Source organism: Dama dama, chromosome 27 (genome assembly GCF_033118175.1).
Source record: "Dama dama isolate Ldn47 chromosome 27, ASM3311817v1, whole genome shotgun sequence".
Taxonomy (NCBI): domain Eukaryota; kingdom Metazoa; phylum Chordata; class Mammalia; order Artiodactyla; family Cervidae; genus Dama; species Dama dama.
Genome location: NC_083707.1, coordinates 23,630,746 through 23,654,675, shown reverse-complemented (window position 1 = coordinate 23,654,675; position 23,930 = coordinate 23,630,746). Strand labels below are relative to the sequence as shown.

At 41.5% G+C, this 23,930-nt stretch overlaps 1 protein-coding gene across 8 annotated transcripts in view; it reads left to right on the top strand.

Moving 5' to 3' along the window:
• The window catches only part of DTNA (dystrobrevin alpha), a 420,552-nt gene that overhangs the window by 275,768 nt on the left and 120,854 nt on the right, over nt 1–23,930 (top strand). For all 8 annotated transcript variants that reach the window (XM_061131324.1, XM_061131326.1, XM_061131323.1 and 5 more), the window contains exon 4: nt 6,295–6,375. In XM_061131324.1, coding sequence (XP_060987307.1) covers nt 6,295–6,375 — 81 coding nt within the window. The remainder of the gene's footprint in view (nt 1–6,294; nt 6,376–23,930) is intronic.

Below are 23,930 nucleotides of genomic sequence, written 5' to 3'. Positions count from 1 at the left end.
GCAATTGTGTGGTAGTCTGAACATTCTTTGGCATTGCCTTTCTTTGGGATTGGAATGAGAACTGACCTTTTCCAGTCCTGTGGCCACTGCTGAGTTTTCCAAATTTGCTGGCATATTGAATGCAGCACTTTCACAGCATCATCTTTTAGGATTTGAAACAGCTCAACTGGAATTCCATCACCTCCACTACCTTTGTTCATAGTGATGCTTCCTAAGGCCCACTTGACTTTGCATTCCAGGATGTCTGGCTGTAGGTGAGTGATCATACCATCGTGGTTACCTGGGTCATGAAGATCTTTTTAGTATAGTTCTTCCATGTAATCTTGCCACCTCTTCTTAATATCTTCTGCTTCTGTTAGGTCCATATACAGAAGTAGAGAAAATAGTATTCATCTCTACGTTAATTGTTTACTGCTTAGCTCCCACCATATAATTATGAAGCAAATCTAAGATATTATTTAGATGAGTCAGATCGCCATGGTTTAAAGAATTGGATACATGTATATATAAGGCTGAGCCCCTTTGCTGTTCACCTAAAACTATCACAGCATTGTTAATCGGCTGTGAAAGTGAAAGTCTTAGTCACTCAGTCATGTCTGACTCTTTGCGACCCCATGGACTGTAGCCCACGAGGCTCCTCTGTGTATGGAATTCTCCAGGCAAGAATACTGGAGTGTGTTGCCATTCCATTCTCCAGAGGATCTTCCCAACCCTGAGATGGAACCTGGGTTTCCTGCTTCACAGGCAGATTCTTTACCATCTGAGCCACCAGGAAATATCTCAATACAAAATAAAAAGTTTTCTAAAAAGGAATCATATCCCCATGGTATAATAATAATGGAGAAAAGCACCATTATTTAATAAAGAGGCAAAAATATAGAGAGGGCTTTCCTTGTGGCTGAAGATTCCAGTAAAGAATCTGCCTGCAATGCAGGAGATCTGGGTTTGAGCCCTGGGTTGGAAAGATCCCTTGGAGAAGGGAAAAGCTACCTATTTCAGTATTCCAACCTAGAGACTTCCATGGACTGAATAATCCATGGGTTCACAAAGAGTTGGACGTGACTGAGCAGCTTTCACTTTCACTTTTTCAAAAATATAGAGAAGTGCAATACTTTGTTTTTTATTACAGATGAAGAATTAGGTTCTTGAGAGTATAGAGTGATTTTGATGTAGGTTTCAAGATAAAATGGGTTGTTGTTTTTTTTTCTCAGATCATGGACAAAATATAGTGGTAATCCTAGACATTTCAACATGCTAAGAATAAGGATTACTCTATTGATTTCATTTCCTTATTCATTTATTCAAATTCTATCCATTTTATAAATGAATTAAGTCAGCTTATTTCCCTTTTTAATAAGGTTACTAGACTGCTTGCTCAGGAAAATACCATAAGATAAAAATGAACCTTAATTTCAGCAAACACTGAAGGAAGTCTCAGGTTGTACATGCGTTGGGGAAGTGTGAGCTGGATCACCGTACAATTACGTAGATGCGTAGGTGGAGTTGTGACCATTTCTGGAGGAGTAAGTAATGGATCCATCAACTTGGAGGACAGCCTCCAATTATATTCTGGAAGCCTCTGTGGCCCTGGACAGCTGTTTGATTTTAGACAATGGCTTGGACACAGAAGACATGTGACTACATCCAAGGTAGGCTATGAGTTTATAGACTTTGAAGGAAAGACCACACATGTCAAAGTGAATTAAGTTCATGGTTTATTGGGCCAGCTACCAAGAAATTTCTTTTAAACAAGATGGGTAAATGGAGCAAGAACCTGTCCAGTCTGTCTCAGCAGCTTTTTTGAGTTCCAGAATCCGTGGTTGCCACTTACATGATCCCTGTGAGGCAATGGGCTGCTGCATCTGAAAAGCTAAACTTCGTTGCTCGCCACATCCCTTTTAATATTCAGGGCTTACATCCTCAGCCAGAAAGAAGCTTTATAAACTGAAGGCTTTGCCAGGCCTCCAGACCCCTACCTGAGGTTTGAACTAAGCAGAGGGTCAGCTGCATCTACATGGTAATAGGCAAAGGAGTCAGGGTATTCCTGACCCTAGGCATCATCTCTACACCCCTTTTACTGCATCCCGGGGAGTGGCACCTTTGCTGAATGCCCCGTAGGAACCCTATGAGAAGGAGCAGCAGAGGATCCAGGGTTTCTGTTCTTAGAGGATGAGGTCTCACTGGAACTAAGAAATTTAGTTGTGTGCTGCATCACAGTTCTTTTAATCCTGGGGCTTGAATCATTATTTTTGAAGAACTTACATAAATTGTCTATGTACATAATGTCTTCTTTTAAAGGATTATTTACAAATATTGAGATTCTCTTAATTGTTGAACCAAACTGAGCATTGCTAAAAGTACATCTTCATCCTGGGGAAAAATATTTAATGCTCATGTATTTCTGATTGTCTCTGTGTCTCTGCTTATCCTGTATTCTAGAGAGTTCATTTCCCACGTGAGCCTCTCTGATTGACAGAAGACATGAAACTAGGAAGGTCCTTTGAAATGCCAGTGGCAAAATAAAAATTTGAGTATCATAAGGGTTAGAAATATGAGCTTAAAAAGTAAAAGAAACTAAGCAGATTAAATGTGAAGTCCTACCTTTAGCCCCCAAATAAGCATTTAAACAGAAAATATATGATTTAATAGAAGTGCTTATGATTTCAAAAGCCAGTTTTAATGAACTTCTAGCTTAAAAGAGCCAGAAGAATGAACCATCTATGGAAAAAAAAAATGGCATCAGTTACTTCTTTATCAGTAGTGGTAACAATTGCTTTCTGTACAATCCACACAGGTAGGCAACAGCTGTGGCATTTGGGCTAATTTTGAGCTTCCCTGGTGGCCCAGACAGTGAAGAATCTGCCTGCAACATGGGAGACCTGGGCTCGATCCCTTAGTCAGGAAGATCCCCTGGAGAAGGGAATGGGTACCCACTCAAGTGTTCTTGCCTGGAAAATTCCATGGAGAGAGGAGCCTGGTGGGCCACAGTCCACCGAGTCACAAAGAGTCAGAGAAAAACTAAGTGACTAACACTTTCACTTCTACTTTTCACTTTGGGTTAACTTCATATATATATCATTTCAAGGAGATATTAGACAGAACAGGATCACTGGAATGGGTAAGGGTCTCAAGTCCATGTCTGATGATAATGACAATAATAGCAACATCCATATATTGACTCCCATTGTATGCCACTCTCTGGGTAGACATTGTACTTGAAATGGCTTTGGACTTGGACGCTTCAACCCGAAAGTCTCAAGGAGATGCTACCCCCACCACCTAAACTTTAAACTCTGTGATGACAAGAACTTTTGTACATAATCTCCAGATGCTAATGATGATCACAATAGCTGCTTCCCAATCTTTGAAAAATAAATTTTGTTAAGTGGCAGGGAGAAAAGATGATGTGGTTTCAGAAGGGAAATCGGATGAAATGGATTGAAGTTACAGGGAGGCAAATGAAAGCCCAAATATAAAGAAGAAATGTCTATCACTTATTAGTGCTCAGCAGTGACACCGAAAACCTTATAAGGATGTCCATTTGCTCTTAAGTGCTCACTAGGTACCAGCTACAGAGGTTACCAGCTGGTAAAAGTTGATGCAATTTTCCTCATTTTATACTTGAAGAAATCGGAAGAAAGTAAAAACTTCTCAAAGTTCATACAACTAGGAAGAGAAAGATTAAGGTTACTGAATATGTAGCTCATATATTTTCACTAAGTTTTAAAATTATCCCTATCATTGCAAGTAATCTTTTATGGCCATTGGCTAAATGTCCATCTATTGATAACATATTTAGGCAATTTTCTGCATTGGATGAAGGTAAGTCCTCCCTCTTTGATCCTTCAAGCATTCAGTATCAATGAGTCTGTTTGTCAAGTAATAAACTCTCATAAGATTGAATGTTAAGCCGCTATGGAAAACAGTGTGGAGATTTCTTAAAAAACTGGAAATAGAACTGCCATATGACCCAGCAATCCCACTTCTGGGCATACACACTGAGGAAACCAGATCTGAAAGAGACACGTGCACCCCAATGTTCATCGCAGCACTGTTTATAATAGCCAGGACATGGAAGCAACCTAGATGCCCATCAGCAGATGAATGGATAAGGAAGCTGTGGTACATATACACCATGGAATATTACTCAGCCATTAAAAAGAATTCATTTGAACCAGTCCTAATGAGATGGATGAAGCTGGAGCCCATTATACAGAGTGAAGTAAGCCAGAAAGATAAAGAACATTACAGCATACTAACACATGTATATGGAATTTAGAAAGGTGATAACGATAACCCTATATGCAGAACAGAAAAAGAGACACAGAAATACAGAACAGACTTTTGAACTTTGTGGGAGAATGTGAGGGTGGGATATTTCAAAAGAACAGCATGTATACTATCTATGGTGAAACAGATCACCAGCCCAGGTGGGATGCACGAGACAAGTGCTCCGGCCTGGTGCACTGGGAAGACCCAGAGGAATCGGGTGGAGAGGGAGGTGGGAGGGGGGATCGGGATTGGGAATACATGTAAATCCATGGCTGATTCATATTAATGTATGACAAAACCCACTGGAAAAAAAAAATAATAATAATAAAAATAAAAAAAAAAAAAAGAGACGACCATGAGAGGATAAAAAAAAAAAGATTGAATGTTAATGAACTGCCTCATAAAACCATGGAGTAATAGGTGATGTTGTTTAGTCACTAAGTCATGTCCAACTCTTTGTGACCTCACAGACTGTAGCCCGCCAAGTTCCTCTGCCCATGGGATTTCCCAGGCAACAATACTAGAGTGAGTTGCCATTTTCTTCTCCAGAGGATCTTCCCGATCCAAAGATGGAACCTGAGTCTCCTGTTATTTATAAATAAATAAAGTTTAAAAAGTCCTGCATACCGAGTGGTACAGCCAAAAAAAATTTGTTTAATATATCAAACTAGAGCCATGTACCTTAATATCTGTTATGAATATAAACATGGGCTTGAAAGAAACAAAACATTTAGAAGTAGCAAACAGACATTAGTTGAACATTTACTATGTTCTAGAGACAGTCTAGAAATTAGCCCCTTCGGAGGAGTGTGGGAGGATGGCCAGGAACTCAGGTGTTGATGTAACAAGCAGCCTGTCTACAAGGGCTGATGAGGAGACCAGCCCAAGCCCAGCAGAGGTTGGGGGGCAGAGCAGTGGGGAATGTTGTGGGGTAGGTAGGAAGGAAAGAGGCCTGCAGCGGGGCTTGGATTCCGGGCAGAACTTTCAGCCCTGGTGCTGTGGGCATCGGGAGCCACGCTGGATTCTTGACCTTGAGTAAAGAAGTGGGCTAAAGAAAGCAGTTCAAGAATATGGAGAACATGCTATGTCAGAGAGGAACTGGAGGCCACAGTGGCAGAAAGAATAGTGCTTGTCTTTATTTTTTTAATTTTTTCTTTATTTTTTAAAATTTATTTTAGTTGATTTACAATGCTGTGCTAATTTCTGCTGTATGGCAGAGTAATTCAGTTATACATATACATACATTCTTTTCCATTATGATTTATCACAGGATATTGAATACAGTTCCTCATGCTATGCAATAGGACCTTCTGTTTATCCATGCTATATATATACTAGTTTGCATCTGCTATTCCCAAACTCCCAACTGATCCCTCCCTCACCCTGCTCCCTTGGCAACCACAAGTCTACAACCGTGGTTGTTTTTAGAAAGGAGGCTCCTCTGAGGTTGACAGGAAGCTTTGTAGGATAGACACGAGCAACAATAATGATGTACGTAATGTGTACCAAGCAGTGTCCCCAGTGTCTTAGATTAATAGACACTCATTTATCTTTCAACAGTCCATGAGGTAAGTAGTAGTATTATCGTCAGTCCCATTTCCCAGATGAGAAGATTGAGGCTTCTAAAAGCAATTGGCCTGCAGGCACCAAGAGTGGATGTCCAACATTCAGCCTGTGCTCACCTCCCAGCTGTACTCTAATTACAGATTACAGTGCATTTAAAATCATCATTTGATAATATTACTATCTGGAGTCATCTAGCAGTTTAAGCTGACTGTTCTCAGAAGTGGCAGACACCACAGGACTGAGCTTGTGTTCCTTAACCCAGGAACAGGATTGACAACCTGATGTCCCAGAACCTGGGGCATACGGGACAGACCTCAGGTCTTAAATTTCTGTCCTAGTAAAGATGAAAGTCAAATTGCATGTCTCGGTTAGGTCTGTAGTTATTTCATTTATGACCATGATCACTTCCTTTCCACAAGCAAGCAGACCACATGTGTGCCTTTTATCTACCCCCAGGGGCTCAAGACCTGGATCGTATCCGACTCTCCACCTATAGAACAGCATGCAAGTTGAGGTTTGTTCAGAAGAAATGCAATTGTAAGTATGCCGGTTCCTTAGGCCAGCTACCCCCATGAATCCTATAGTTCACATCTGTTACTTGGGCTAACTAGCCCTGTGAATCCCATAGTTCACATCTGTTACTTGGTTTATTAAAAGTAGGCTTTCTTGCAAGTATGAATAAAAAATATATATATGTTTATTCAATAATAACAGAGTATGATACACAAATGGTAGAAATACTTTTCCCAAACAATTCTGAAGGCTAAATGACTCAACTGCTGAAGTATTGGAACGGATGAACCTCTGGATATGTATCCTGCCCTTGGAATGGTTTAAATCCAGATGGATGGGTTTTCTTCTTTTCTCTAACATTGGTATTATAAGCTCCAAGCCCTCCAAATGGCTTCCAAAAACTTTAGAAAATATCAAATATTAAGCCCTCCATATGTTTTCTTTACAAATATAGGGAAATGTTTACAAGCTCCTGGAAAACATTTAAGTTTCTGAAACTACAAAAATGAGTCCTTTGTATCAGAACATTAACTACTTTTGCTTACATCAGACCATAGCAAGAGAAGAGACAATGATACTTAAAGAAACAAACTTGCTTCAACTTTTTCCCAAATTTTAACATGTAGCAGCAAGCTGGCGATGGTCATCCATCAGTGAGCAGTTTCACTTTCCATGCCAGGAGTACTTCCATCAGATTATCACGTTCATTTTCTCTTGGAAAATAAGAGTGTTTCCAAGTTCAGGTGTAGGAACTTACTCTTTTCTTTTTTGAAAACCAACTGCTATCAAATTAGTAACTGTTCTCATTTTCTAGTTAGTATTGGACGAATTTTAAAAATGAAAACCATGATGTTCTCCTGCACACATAGACATAGTTCTTGAATACCTAGCATGGGCTTTACGCACTTGGTGAATGTGGAAACCAGCCGCCTTTACATCTCTGCTCTCCCGGGATCTCTAGCAAAATGCTTCTTGTGGCCCTGGGGGGACCACCTCCAGCCCCAGGCTTCTCAGTTTATAGCTACAGGAATGCACCGGGGACATCTACTCCTCAGCTTGCTCATCTGCAGCTTCTTCCCAAGCTCTACTAGCTAGAAATGGGGCTGAAATTTGGGTCAGGACAAGAAGGAAGAAAAAACCAGGTGGGTCAAATATCAAAGATGTGTTTTAGCTTGTGCATGCGTGCGTGCTCAGTCACGTCTGACTCTTTTGCAACCCCATGGACTATAGCCCGCCAGGCTCCTCTGTTCATGGGATTTCCCAGCAAGAATACTGGAGTGGATTGCCATTTCCTCCTCCAGGGAATTTTCCCGACTCAGGGATCGGACCCATGTCTCCTGCATCTCTGCGTTGGCGGGCTTGTCACAGGAAGCTAAACCAGTTCCCCAAAATGCAATAGAAGAATACTGCAGATGCAGGAAGGAACCTGGGATTGTGCTTGCGGTCCTGCATATTGATAAGTCATAAAAGCCCTTTCGGGAACTGGTGTTAAAGGACCAAGAAAATGCTCCCACAAGAAAGCTTCCCCTCCCCCCTCAACCCCATCACCTATATGTAAACAAAAGGAAGAATCTCTGTGTTTTCAGCAATGAAAGTGATGGAACCCTCTCCCTTTTTCCCTCGTTACCACTCCAGTGGCCCTCAGTGTAGACGGAGTTCTATTCTCATAAACCTTTGCTACGCAGAGCCTTCCTTAGGCTGCTTTCAGTAGAGATGGGGAACTCTACTGGTGGTTCCGGCAAGAGGTGATCGGGGACCTCCACTAAGAAAGAAAGCGACAGGATCAACATATATTTTAGAAAATAAGTTGTCAGGTATTAAAGAAGAGTAAGGAAATGTTGTGTATTGCCTTGAGTGTTATTGAATTTTTTTGGTGTGCTTATTTTCTCTCATTCACCAATTTCAGGGCTCTTCAGAGTAGGGTCAATTTTTTATATGTACTCTATGTTTTACTTAAGTTTCTAAGTAAAGACTAATGTTCAATAAATAGTTCTCCTTGCCCATTTTGTATAAAATAAGCTATGAAATACTTTGCTGAAATTATATTAGATGCCAGAATAAAATATCTTGAGTGCTTTCAAAAAAATAAAAAAAGACAGTACAAAATGGTAAGGATGAACAAATACATAGCTAATTAAATAAATAAGGAAAAGTGAGAAAGGAAGGAAGAGAGGGAGGAAGGAAGGAAGGAAAAGTAAAGAAAAAATGACCCACATTGATTAGGCAACCCTGCAGCCAGCATTACAAAGGGTGCACACCGTTGGCCCTAACTGGATCCAGCAAACCACAGGCCATGTCTCATTCCTCCTACTCTCTGATAAAGGCCCTTTCTCCTTTGTGGGTACCTCCTTTTCCATTTCCTGCTCCCCTCATCCTTATTCCACATCCTGAATTATGTCATAACCTCACTGACTCTTTTGGAAAACAGTGGGGAAAACGGTGTTGATCCATCCCTGTCTATCCCTCTGTGAGTCCATTCCGTTACCCCTTAATTTAGGAAGCTTATAATGAGCCCCTACTAAAGTTTTGGCACTGCTCTAGGTACCAGGAATAAAGCTGGAGTGAATGAGATGTGATCTCTGCCTTAAAGTTGCCCAAAGTCTAATTGGGTAGATGGATTTTTACAGAGACAAACACCACCATGTGGAAGTGTAATAAGGGCAGAGTGTGCGTGGGAGCACCAAGAAGGCAGAGCCCAGACCTAGGTGTGAGGGCTGCTGACGGGAGTTTTCCTGGAGCAGGAGACACTGGGCTGAGTCTTAAAGAGTGAGTAGACATCACACAAGGAAGTGTTATTTGCTTTGCAAGGTACCTTATCAACTTCATATGTTTTAGAGAAAGGAAAGATATTACATTCTATACAAACTAGACAAAACTAAGGCTCAAAGGGAAAAAAACAAGCATATATTGAGTACTCTGCTAAAATTAAGTTTCATTTTAAAGTTGTTTCTACCTGTATCAGAAGTCTTACCTGCAAGCACTATGTGTGTTAGCTGAGTTTTCCTTCCTGACAAAGAATATAACAGCTGCATTGAGGTACATGTAAGATGCTCACACAATTGGGCTTGGTTTGTCTTCATCAAAGTTGAAGTCTTCCTTTAGAAAGATAACCAGCAACACTGATGTATGTGACGTATTAGTCAACATTGAATATATACCCCTCTATTAGAGGAATATATTTTCTGTCTGCCATACAACCTAACCCACAAGGCATTATGGTACCTGTTATACTCTACAATAAAAGAAATAAGAAAAAAATCCAGGAAGTGTGCTTTTAAGGGCATCACTTTAAAACTCTTACAGTGTATTTATTCATGGAAATCAATAGACCTTAACTGAGAACAGGGTGTTTATTTTTAGGCCCAGACCTTATTTACAGTTAAAATTTATTTTGTATATTAACAAAACTAAGCTTTAAAACTACATAATGGAAGAAAAAAATGTAAAAACTGACACAAAGTCATCACCTAAAAAAAAATATTTCTGGGTGTAACATGGAGTATATAGATTTTTAGATTTATTTTTTATCTAAATTTAAAGATCAAAAGAGCTAGTTAATTTCCCCATATTTCCTTCCCCATAGCCCTTGCCTACTCTATTGCTAAAGTATTGATTCCTATCACTGACATTCATGTTCATTCTGTTTAATACAGTTACTGATGGATGCCGAGAATAGCTCATTGCCCCTGTTCTGAAAAACTCCAAAGGAGAGGCCAGAAAACTGTGGCCTGTGGTCTGAATGTGGCTCAGCATCTATTTTGTATCAACCATGAACTAAGAATAGTTTTCACAGATGAGTATTTGATAATAGGGAGCACTGATTCACAGCCCCGACAAAGGAAAATGTTATCCTCCCCAAATAATTCCATTCTTCTCGTTGTTTAAAAATTGGACTCAAGGCTTCTTTGGTTGTCCAGTAATTAAGACTTCCCTTCCAATGTAGGGGGTGCAGGTTCAATCCCTGGACAGGGAGCTAAGATCTCACATGCCTTGTGGGCACAAAACTAAAATGTAAAACAGAAGTAATACTGTAATGAATTCAATAAAGGCTTTAAAAAATAGTCCATATCAAAAAAAACAAAAACCTTTAAAACAGTGGACTCAATTACTATATTTTTAACTTCATAAATAAAAATGTGGAAACTTGTTTTCTCTACTTAATATCTACACAGTATTACTATATAACACAGTGGTGCCTCTTGGTCCACAAAAAAAAAAAAAAAAAAAAAATTTACTAACCTCTGCTAGAAGAAAAGAATTGTAAGAAGCCCACTTTTAGCAGACTTGCTGACATAAGGAACAAACTAGTGGTTATCAGTGGGAAAGGGAAAGGGGAGAAGGGCAGTAAAAGTTAAGAGGGTAAGAGATACAAACTATTAGGTGTTAAATAAGCTGCAAATAAAATAAGCTTCAAGCTACATTGTACAACACAGGGAACACAGCCAGTATTTTATAATAACTCTAGATGGACTGTGTGCTCAGTCACTTCAGTCATGTCTGACTCTTTGCAACCCTGTGGACTGTAGCCCGCCAGGCTTCTCTGTCCCTGGGATTCTCCAGGCAAGAATACTGGAGTGGGTTGCCATGCACTCCTCCAGATTATTTTCCTGACCCAGGGATTGAACCTGCGTCTCCTGTTTCCTGCATTGTAGGAGGATTCTTTACCACTGAGCCACCAGGGAAGCCCATAGATGGAATGAAAGTGAAAGTGAAGTCGCTCAGTCGTGTCCGATTGTTTGAGACCCCATGGACTGTAGCCTACTCCTCCATCCCTGGGATTCTCCAGGCAAGAATACTGGAGTGGGTTGCCATTTCCTTCTCCAAGGGATCTTCCCGACCCAGGGATCGAACCCGGGTCTCCAGCATTGCAGGCAGACGCTTTAACCTCTGAGCCACCTGTGAATCACTCTATTGTACACTTGTAACTTATATTATACTGCAGTTATAGTTCAGATTTTTAAAAAAATGATTTTTTTTTTAAGCAAAGCTTCTTATTTCCTTCAAATTTCTCCATAGGCTTTATTTTCCAACTCTGCTTCTTCACTTCGCAATTCATCTTTGTACCTTGTCACACCCTCCCTCCCCTGCCATAACTAGCACATTCTCTAATAAAACAAAGGAAGGAATGTGTCCAAAAAATAGGGAACAAAATTTGACTATTTTATTTTCTAGGAGGACTGGAACAGAATGGAGACTATGATAATATTCCCAATACTCCTTCCTAATCAGCAGTATTCTCTTTCGCTTCCAGGTATTCTGCTAAATTTCCACAAAATAAATACCCTATATACCATTTACAAACATGTGAAAATGGCCACATCTCTGCCTTTATTTTTAACAAATAACCATCTTCTACTAGAAAATGATTTCCTCGGTGAGCATTGACACAGTTAATGACCCAGATACCCTGTAATGTCAGCAGATCTTTTTTCAGAAATTACTTTGGAGTCAAGGAAACATGGCCTTAAGTTCACGAACAACAAAAGGCAACAGGAGAAATCAATGAGAAATCTCGAAGCCCTCCTGCTTAATAGTGAGAACAAAAAAGCAAGGAGATGAGAGGATCCTCTCCCCGACACCCTCAGCTGACACTGCACCGTCTTTAGTTCTGGTTACAGTCTGAATTTTCTATCACTCATCTCAATTAGCCTCCAACTAATAAAAATAAATGGAAAAAAAAAACTGAATTGAAATCGTGTTTAAAAGAAACAGAGGACAAAAGGTATACATTTGCCTCTGGACTTTCTCAAATTATCTTTCCTCTAGTAAATGAAACATTTTTTAAAAGTAAAGTTTCCTTCATTCAGATATCATTTAAAGTCAGAACACATGCTTTTCTCTATAACTTCTCTAAACTTCTTTCAGGATTTCTTGTGAACCAAAAAAAAAAATAGAGTTATCTCTTTACTGAAGGGTTTCTCTTTCACTGCAAAATTAACCCAAGTGAGTGCTATCTATGTCCTAGGTCCTGAATAAATACTCTCCTATGAATGAATGAATATGCCCCACTAGATTCACTTTTCACCTGCCGAGTGACTAGTCTTAGGCTACAGGAATAGCCTGCATTAATAAATGCTAGTATCACACTCATTTTCCTTCAAGCTAGTGTATCAACATAGTCCTCATCCTTGTCTCATATTTTTTGTTTTTGCTTTTTCTTTTGGCTGTATGACACATGGGATCTTAGTTCCCCAACCCCGGATCGAACCGGCACCCCCTGCATTGGCAGCAGTCTTAACCACTGGACCGCCAGGAAGCCCCTCTGCCTCATTTTTAAGTGTGTGGATTTCTGGCTGCCTGTGTCAGTTTTTATCTTTGCTTAACAAATGACCACACACTTAGCAACTGAGAACAACGTTTATAATTACCCAGTTTCTGTAGGTAGAAACCCACCCAGCATGGCTGGACTCTCAGCTCAGAGTCTCATGGGCTGACCTCCAGTGCTGGCTGAATCTGTGGTTCTCATCTTGGGGCTCCGGGTCCTCTTCCAGGAGAACTGACTGTTGGTGGATTTCATATCCTTATGGTTGAAGGACTGAGATCCTAGTTTGTTGCTGACTGTCAGCTGGGGACAGCTCCCAGTACCTAAAGGCAAGTCACATTTCTTGCCACATGGCTCCCACAGACATTCAGAGTGTAAATATCTGTTTCTTTATCCATGTTTCTCTCTGACTCCCTCCTCTGTGACCAACTAGGAAAAAAAAAAATCTCTCTGCTCTTAAAGGACTCATGTGCTAGGTCAGGCCCACCCAGACACTCTATCTCAAGACAGCTGATTTGGGACTTTAATTACATCTGCAGTTACCCACAGCAGTACCTGGGTTAGTGTTTAATTGAATAACTGGGACTAGGTATGTGTGCTTGACGTGCCAGGAACCTTGGGGTGGGGCCAAGCAGCATCCTAGGATTCTGCTTACCACATTGTCCAAAGTTTAAAGTAACAGCACAGGCAAGAGAAACAGCTCCCCCTCCAAAAGATATGTGTTTAAAAGACAAAGAGAGGTCCAGTGGTTAAGACTTCACCTTCCAATGCAGGGGCTGCTAGTTTGATCCCTCGCTGGGGAGTTAAGATCCCACATGCCTTGCAGCCAAAAATGAAAACATAAAACAGAAACAATACTGCAATAGATTCAATAAAGACTTTTTAAATGGTCCACATAAAAAGTCATTTAAAAAGAAGAAATAGAAGGAGTCGCTCCTCTCAAAGAGCCAGAAGGAAGAGCAGGAACGTTCACAGTTAGGGAAATAAATGACAGAGGTCAAACCCTTGGAGCAATCATATCTTTGTATTCTTCCAAATGTGTTTGATGTACACTTTCATTCCTGAGACTTCCCTGGTGGCTCACTGATGTTGAGTTGTTCTAGACACTTGTTGAGAATAAAGACAAATGAATTGCACTAGAATACAACGTTCCCCCAAAATTCCCCGTGGGGAAGTCGGTGGTGACAGAAGAACATAAACAAACCCATTAAAGATGCCCGTGTGCCAGGCGATGGAACACTGCTTCCCTCTGGGCATGCTGGACCAATGGCAAAAATGTCTCCCCTTAATCAGGAAAATTTCTGGTAGAGAAAAGCTATGATTTTAAAACCCTGGTGCTTGTGATGTGGCTTTAATTAAAGCTACTTCTTCCCATTAATTGCCTTTAAGTTCTTAAAGACCCAAGGCTTAGGTTTCTTGTTAGTATTTTTATTTTTAGAGAATGCTGGAAACTTGGTCTGCTCAAGCTGCTACCTCTGCATATGCAGTCTGTGAAGGAAACTGACACCTGTGGCCTTGTTTCCAAGCATCTGGATGTAACATCCATCAGCTTCCTTTTCTCCTGCTTTTTCTCTGTGCCAGGAAGCTGTGCCAACTAAGCACTTTCACTCTCACAGTTTAGGAAAGAGCATCATCTTAAATGCTGCAGTCAGTTGGGAAGGAGCGGTATATAAGGAGGAATACATTTCAAGCTTCTCCAACCCCATCTAAAGGAGGCCAGAGAGAGATGCAATGACCTTCCCTTAGTGATCCACCAAGCTCTGCTCCTGGGAGCCTACGGTATCAGCCCAGGGCCAATCAGCAGAGTGATGAAGCAATACCCAGGGGGTGTCCTCCCGCAGCCCTCTCCCAGGATCCCTGGGCTCAGGAAACACAGAGGAAACAAACGACAGGAAGACAGGGGGAAGAATGACCCCTCCCACATAACCACACCTGTGGTTGTGCCGGAAAATCCTTCCTGACACCCCCTTGATTTCCTCTCAGTGAAGTTTTGTTGGCATTTTGTCACCATTGTTAACAAACATTCAGACATTTATTCATTCATTCAACAAATATAGACTGAGATTTACTTGGCTTCAAGCATCATGTTTGGGCTTCCCTGGTAGTTCTGAGGTAAATATTCCACCTGCAATACAGGAAATGGCATTGGGTTGGGAAGATCCCCTAGAGAAGGAAATGGCAATCCACTCCAGTATTCTTGCCTGGAAAATTCCATGAACAGAGGAGGCTGGTGGGCTACAGTCCATGGGGTCACAGAGGGTAGGACATGACTGAGTGACTAAACAACAACAAGCATTATGTTTAGACCATGGGTGGTGAGGGGAGTCTGGTAATTTTCCTTAGTGTACAAATTTAGTATTAGAATAACCTTAAGTTTAGAATAAATAGGATGTATCCTGTTTATTCAAAGTTTCTGAGTCTGTGGATATCAAATATAGATAAACCCTAAAACTTTGCTATTAGGTTGGTGCAAAAGTAATTGTGGTTTTACACTGTTGAACTTTGCCGTTTGATACTGGAATGCACTCCTTAATAAGGATGGTTATGTTATACATCCTTTTAATGCACATTTCTCACTTTATGTTTTTTGCTAATGACTCATTACTTGCTATTTATTTTAGACTAGGGAAATGATGTTAGACAAAAGGCCAATTCGAGCAATTTTCTTATTCGAGTTCAAAATGGATTGTAAAGCACTGGAGACAACTCACAACATCAACAATGCATTTGGCCCAGGAACTGCTAATGAACATACAGGGCAGTGGTGGTCAAGAAGTTTTGCAAAGGAAACAAGAGCTTGAAAATGAGAAGTGCAGTGGCTGGCCATCGAAAGTTGACAATGCCAACTAAGAGCCATCATAAAAGCTGATTCTCTGATAACTACGTGAGAAGCTGACCAAGAACTAACCATTCTATGGTCATTTGAAGCAAATTGGAAATGTGAAAAAGCTTGATAAGTGGGTGCCTCATGACCCGACTGAAAATTTTAAAAAAAAAAAAAAATCGTCTTTTTGAAGTGTCGTCTTCTCTTATTCTACACAACAACAACAAACCATTTCTCAATCAGTTTGTGACATGTGATGAAAAGTGGATTTTATACAATAGCCAGCAATGACCAGCTCAGCAGCTGAACCAAGAAGAAGCTCCAAAGCACTTTCCAAAGCCAAATTTGCACCCAAAAAAAGTTCATGGTCACTCTTTGGTGGTCTGCTACCCGTCTGATCCACTACAGCTTTCTGAATCCCAGTGAAATCATTATATCTGAGAAGTATGCTCAGCAAATCAATGAGATACACTGAAAACTGCAATGCTTGCAGCCAGTATTGGTCAACAGAATGGGCCGAATTCTTCTCCACAACAATGCCCGACCACACGTTGCACAACCAGTTCTTCAAAAGTTGAACTACTTGGGCTACGAAGTTTTGCCTCACCCACCATATTTACCTGACCTCTCGCTAACCAACTGTCACTTCTAAAAGCATCTTAACAACTTTTTGCAGGGAATACGCTTCCACTACCAGCAGGAGGCAGAAAATGCTTTCTAAGAGTTCATCGAATCCTGAAGCATGGATTTTTATGCTACAGGAATAAACCAACTTATTTCTTATTGGCAGAAATGTGTTGATTCTAATGGTTCCTATTTTGATTAATAAAGATGTGATTGAGCCTAGTTATAATGATTCAAAATTCATGATCTGAAATTGCAATTACATTTGCACCAACCTAAAATAATAAACCTCTATCTAGCCTATTGGTCCCCTGAGCAAATTGCTTTTTTCTGAAGAAAAAAATTATTACTTATAAATGTGGTGATTAAAAGAAACCAAGTGGGGAGGAGCCAAGATGGCGGAGGAGTAGGACGGGGAGACCACTTTCTCTCCTACAAATTCATCAAAAGAATAACTGAATGCAGAGCAAACTTCGCAAAACAACTTCTGATCGCTAGCTGAGGTCATCAGGCGCCCAGAAAAGCAGCCCATTGTCTTCGAAAGGAGGTAGGACAAAATATAAAAGATAAAAAGTGAGACAAAAGAGCTAAGGACGGAGATCCGTCCCGGGAGCTCTTAGGCGGCATTGCTTGGGGTAGGGTCCGGGCCTGAGTGCCCTGAGGACAATCGGAGGGAGCTTCTGTGAGTTGCCAACTTGAACTGTGGGAGACCAAAAGAGAGAGAGAAAATCAACCGGCCTGAACACACTTCCGGCCGTTCGCAGAACAAAGAGACCGAGAGGGTCCAGAGAGGAGCTCGCAGGCTGCAGACCGGCCCAGCCCCGCCGGAGGCAGGAGGCAGGGGGGAGGGGAAGGTCGCGGCGAGACACAGGGCGCAGGCACCCGACCGGCGCGGGCGGGGAATGGGGCTGGGGACGCGGAGGGCAGAAGGCGCGCGCACCCGACTGGCGCCAGCGGAAACTGAGACTGGGTCCGCGGAAGGGAGTGGGCGCGCCACACCTGGGGAGAGTGCGCCCACCGAGCCCCTGGCTGCCTGGACTGCTCTGACGGGGAAGGCACAGAGAGCAGGCGCAGCTTTTAGCTCGGCGCTTTTGTGGAACACCCGAGGGCTGGAACCTCGCGCAGCGCGGGGCGCGCTCCATATAGAACAGCCGGGAGCCTGAGCGGCGCAGACGGAGAGGGCAGCGTCAGCCCCTCCCGGCAGCGCCAGCCCGTCCCCGCGGCGCAAGCCCGTCCCCACAGCGACAGCCTCTCCCTGCAGCGCAAGCCCCTCCCCGCGGAGCGACGGAACTAGCTGCCTGAATAAGAGTCCACCTCCGCCCGCCTGTGTCAGGGCGGAAATGAGGCTCTGAAGAGACTGGCAAACAGAAGCCAAATAAACAAAGGGAACCGCTTCAGAAGGGACTGGTGCAACAGATTAAAATCCCTCTAGAAAACACCGACTACATCGGAAGGGGCCTGTAGATATCGAGAAGCGTAAGCTGGAACGAGGAGCTATCTGAAACTGAGCCGAACCCACACTGACCGCAACAGCTCCAGAGAAACTCCTAGATATAATTTTACTTTTTTCTCTTTTTTTATTTTTTTTTTAATTTTTTTAAATTTTTTTCTTTTTTTTTCTTTTTTCTTTTTTAGTTTTTCTCTTTTATTTTCCTTTAAAATCCCCTATTACTCTCCATTACTCCTTAACTTTCATTTCCATAGACTTTTACGATTTTTTAATTAGGGGGAAAAAAAATTTTTTTTTCTTTTTTTTTTTCTTTTTTTTCTTTTTCTTTCTTTTTTTTTCTTTCCTTTTTCTCTTCTATTTTCTATTTTTCTTTTTCTCTTATTTCTTTTAAAGTCCTCTAGTACTCCTCTACTACTCCTTAATTTTCATTTTCAATACACTATAACCTTACAAAAAAAAAAAAAAAGAAGAAGAGAAGCCCTATTTTTAAACCGAAGATTATTCTCTCCCAATCTTGACTCTCTGTTTTCTACCTCAGAACACCTCTATTTCCTCCTTTCCCCTTCTCTCCCCAATCCAATTCTGTGAATCTTTGTAGGTGACTGGGCTACGGAGAACACTCTGGGAACAGACAGCTGCGTAGATCTGTCTCTCTCCTCTCGAGTCCCCCTTTTTCTCCTCCTGTTCATCTCTATCTCCCTCCTCCCTCTCCTCTTCTTCATGTGACTCTGTGAACCTCTCTGGGTGTCCCTAACGGGGGAGAATCTTTTAGCCATTAACCTAGAAGTTTTCTTATCAGGGCTGTATAGTTGGAGAAGTCCTGAGACTACAGGAAGAATAAAACTGAAATCCAGAGGCAGGAGACTTAAGCCCAAAACCTGAGAACACCAGAAAACTCCTGACTACAAGGAACTTTAAGTAATAAGTGACTGTCCAAAAGCCTCCATACCTACACTGAAACCAACCACCACCCAAGAGCCAATAAGTTTTAGAGCAAGACATACCACGCAAATTCTCCAGCAACGCAGGAACATAGCCCTGAACATCAATATACAGGCTGCCCAAGGTCACACCTAACACATAGACCCATCTCAAAACTCATTACTGGGCACTCCATTGCTCTCCAAAGAGAAGAAATCAAGTTCCACGCACCAGAACACTGACGCAAGCTTCCCTAACCAGGAAATCTCGACAAGCCAATCGTCAAACCCCACCCACTGGGTTAATCCTCCACAACAAAAAGGAACCACAGACCTCCAGAATACAGAAAGCCCACTCCAGATACAGCAATCTAAACAAGATGAAAAGGCAAAGAAATACCCAACAGGTAAAGGAACATGAAAAATGCCCACCAAGTCAAACAAAAGAGGAGGAGATAGGGAATCTACCTGAAAAAGAATTTAGAATAATGATAATAAAAATGATCCAAAATCTTGAAAACAAAATGGAGTTACAGATAAATAGCCTGGAAACAAAGATTGAAAAGATTCAAGAACTGTTTAATAAAGACCTAGAAGAAATAAAAAAGAGTCAATTACAAATGAATAATGCAATGAATGAGATCAAAAACACTTTGGAGGGAACCAAGAGTAGAATAACGGAGGCAGAAGATAGGATAAGTGAGGTAGAAGATAAAATGGTGGAAATAAATGAAGCAGAGAGGAAAAAAGAAAAAAGGATCAAAAGAAATGAGGACAACCTCAGGGACCTCTGGGACACTGTGAAACGCCCCAACATTCGAATCATAGGAGTTCCAGAAGAAGAAGACAAAAAGAAAGGCCATGAGAAAATACTCGAGGAGATAATAGCTGAAAACTTCCCTAAAATGGGGAAGGAAATAGCCACCCAAGTCCAAGAAACCCAGAGAGTCCCAAACAGGATAAACCCAAGGCGAAACACCCCAAGACACATATTAATCAAATTAACAAAGATCAAACACAAAGAACAAATATTAAAAGCAGCAAGGGAGAAACAACAAATAACACACAAAGGGATTCCCATAAGGATAACAGCTGATCTATCAATAGAAACCCTCCAGGCCAGAAGGGAATGGCAGGACGTACTGAAAGTAATGAAAGAGAATAACCTACAACCTAGATTACTGTATCCAGCAAGGATCTCATTCAGATATGAAGGAGAATTCAAAAGCTTTACAGATAAGCAAAAGCTGAGAGAATTCAGCACCACCAAACCAGCTCTTCAACAAATGCTAAAGGATCTTCTCTAGACAGGAAATGCAGAAAGGTTGTACAAACGTGAACCCAAAACAACAAAGTAAATGGCAACGGGACCACACCTATCAATAATTACCCTAAATGTAAATGGGTTGAATGCCCCAACCAAAAGACAAAGATTGGCTGAATGGATACAAAAACAAGACCCCTATATATGCTGTCTACAAGAGACCCACCTCAAAACAAGAGACACATACAGACTAAAAGTGAAGGGCTGGAAAAAAATATTTCATGCAAACGGAGACCAAAAGAAAGCAGGAGTCGCAATACTCATATCAGATAAAATAGACTTTCAAATAAAGGAAGTGAAAAGAGACAAAGAAGGACACTACATAATGATCAAAGGATCAATCAAAAAAGAAGATATAACAATTATAAATATATATGCACCCAACATAGGAGCACCGCAATATGTACGGCAAACGCTAACGAGTATGAAAGAGGAAATTAATAGTAACACAATAATAGTGGGAGAATTTAATACCCCACTCACAACTATGGATAGATCAACTAAACAGAAAATTAACAAGGAAACACAAACCTTAAATGACACAATGGACCAGCTAGACCTAATTGATATCTATAGGACATTTCACCCCAAAACAATCAACTTCACCTTTTTCTCAAGTGCACACGGAACATTCTCCAGAATAGATCACATCCTGGGCCATAAATCTGGTCTTGGAAAATTCAAAAAAATTGAAATCATTCCAGTCATCTTTTCTGACCACAGTGCAGTAAGATTAGATCTCAATTACAGGGAAAAAATTGTTAAAACTTCAAACATATGGAGGCTAAATAACACGCTTCTGAATAACCAACAAATCATAGAAGAAATAAAAAAAGAAATCAAAATATGTATAGAAATGAATGAAAATGAAAACACAACAACCCAAAACCTATGGGACACTGTAAAAGCAGTGCTAAGGGGAAGGTTCATAGCATTACAGGCTTACATCAAGAAACAGGAAAAAAACCAATTAAATAACCTAACTCTACACCTAAAGCAATTAGAGAAGGAAGAAATGAAGAACCCCAGAGTTAGCAGAAGGAAAGAAATCTTAAAAATCAGGGCAGAAATAAATGCAAAAGAAACTAAAGAGACCATAGCAAAAATCAACAAAGCTAAAAGCTGGTTTTTTGAAAAAATAAAAAGAAACCAAGTATATCTATAACTACTGAAATGGATGAAGTCTGTAGCTATTTTTATTCTTTCATGGTGTTGGGCTAAGACTTCTGTTTTACCTCCTTTTCCATCAGGAATTGTAAAGTTCTGTTTGATCTGAGTGAGGAGTACTTAATACAAGAGATGCTGAGTGGCTTCTCTTGGAAAAATACTGAATAAAATCATATTATTGAGAACTCAATTTCTAACATCCAAATACTTGTAGAAATTGAAAGTCACTCACTCCTCTTCCACTCTTCACAACCTCATAGACTGTAGCCCACCAGGCTTCTCTGTCCATTGGATTTCCTAGGAAAGAATACTGGAGTGGCTTGCCATTCCTTTCTTCAGAGGATCTTCCCAACCCAGGAATCAAACCCACATCTCCTGCATTGCAGGTGGATTCTTTACTGTCTGGGCCACAGAGAAGCCCAAATATTAGCCGAGTGCCCTGATAAACAGAGTCACTGTCCCATGATATCGGTCAAGACTTGTCATCAAGATGCAATCGTGAGGACCCCAGGCCTGCTGCAATGCTGATAATAGTGACTCCAGCCCTCAGTTTTTGGCTTCCCAGGTGGTGACAGTGGTAAAGAACCTGCCGGTTAATGCAGGAAATACAAGAGACACGGGTTCAATTTCTTGGTCGGGAAGATCCCCTGGAGGAGGGCATGGCGACCCATTCCAGTATTGCCTGAAGAATCCCGTGACAGAGGAGCCTGGCAGGCTACAGTCCATAGGGTCACAAAGAGTCAAAAATGACTGAAGGGACTTGGCATGCCCTTAATTGGCTTAGTTTCTCAGAAAAATAATGAACTTCAGTGTAAGGTCAAGTACAATTCATTTCAAATTCAACACTGATGAATAAGATAGTGATGTTATATCATGGAGAAGATTACCTTGAGGAAACTTTGCATGATGGAACAGAATCTGCTTAGAACATGGTCATAATCATCATTTTGTTCTCACTTATTATTCCAGGACGGTCTGATCAGTAAGACTTGATTAGACTTGCTTTAGCGTGGATTTCCCCAGGAAGCAGACTCCACAATAAGACTCACATGGAAGCAGTTGTTTTGGAGAGTGAACCCAAAGAAGAAGGAGGAAGGAAAGCGGATAGACAGTGCAGGCACTGCTGAGGAATGTTGTGAAATGTCCGAGCTATCCACCCGGGGTGAAAAGGAGGAGGCACCGATCAAGCTACTCTGCCCTGTATTGGCCAAGGACGGCCCACTGCTAGGACTTAATGCCCCCGAGCTTCTGGGTTGCACTGTGCGCATGTCAGGCAGGGTCTGGTGTTTGTGGTGGAACTTCGGCTGCTGCTGCTGAGTCGCTTCAGTCGCGTCCGACTCTGCGACCCCATAGACAGCAGCCCACCAGGCTCCTCTGTCCCTGGGATTCTCCAGGCAAGAACACTGGAGTGGGTTGCTGTTTCCTTCTCCAATGCATGAGAGTGAAAAGTGAAAGCGAAGTCGTTCAGTCGTGTCTAACTCTTTGAGACCCCATGGACTGCAGCCTACCAGGCTCCTCTGTCCATGGGATTTTCGAGGCAAGAATACTGGAGTGGGTTGCCATCGCCTTCTCCGGGAACTTCGGAGCCTAAGGCAAAGTGCTCTCTGGTTGCAGCGGCACCAAGCTGGTCAAAGTCTGTCGTGAAGCTCACTCCTGCAGGGGCTGGAGAAAAAGAAATGGAGCCAATATTTTGAAAAGGCACAAAAGAGTAGCGTAAACATCATTGCTGTGTACCTTGGCTTTCTGCTTTACAGATTTTCTCATCAGTATTTTCCATCGATTTTTAAAGATTTTTCTTTTTTAACAAAAGATACACTTCTCATTTCTTGACCTAACTCAGGACACCTATAAATAATCTGTACTGCTGATGAGCTCTCCTCACCCTAGGTGAGGAGCTCTCCTAACCCATCTTCCCAATAACTGGTCATGCACTAGGAAACTGGGTTAGAGCTATTTTCTAAATGGGGCTGTGTGTGTGTGTGTGTGTGTGTGTGTGACAGTTGTGTCTGACTCTATACGATCCCATGGATTGTCTCCTCTATCCATGGAATTTTCCAGACAAGAGTACTGGAGAGGGTTGCCTTTTCCTTCTCCAGTTCTAAATGGGTGAATGAAGTGCATTTTCTGCCTTCCACTCCATTATTGACTCTCATTGTACAAAGACAATTCATTATATATTTAAATAGGACAGAGTGCAGAAAAAAGCAGTGGTCCCCAACTAATTTCTGCTTCCCCAGTCCTCCAAGTCCCTGTCTGCTTTGTATATTAGCCTTCATCTTGGCGGAATAAGCAGGCGATACAGGATCGCTGAGAGCAACCACCATCAGGGAAAAGTAGAAGACAGTTCCTCAGGCTTGCCAGCCCCATGGATGCTCTTTCTCTGGCAATGTGGCTTCTGGCATCTAGTATTCTGGCCACTTGTTCAAGTCATAGAATATAAGGAGTAATAAAGGTACTGTGAAAACCATGCTTAAGGAATCTCACTGAGCTTTCTTCGAATATTGAAATAAAGGGAGAATGTCTCAGGATTATATGTAGCATCTGGCAAACAGGAGGTGTTCTACCCTACTCCACTCACCAGGCATCATCAACCAGGCTTTAACAAGGTATTATGCCAATTGTTGTTGTTCAGTCTCTCAGTTGTGTCCGACTCTGTGACCTCATAGACTGCAGCAGGCCAGTCTTCTCTGTCCTGCACCATCTCCCAGACCTTGCTCAAATTCATGTCCATTGAGTCGGTGATGCCATCCAACTATCTTGTCCTCTGTCGTCCCCTTCTCTCTCCTGCCTTCAGTCTATCCCAGCATCAGGGTCTTTTCTAATGAGTCAGCTCTTTGCATCAGGTGGCCAAAGTATTGGAGCTTTAGCTTCAGCATCAGTCCTTCCAGTGGATATTCAAGGTTGATTTCCTTCAGGATTGACTGCTTTGATTCTCCTTACAAAGATAACCAAGAAATAGTTGTCCATGCTGTCCAGTTGATTTTAGTTTAGTGCTATGATTCTTCAGC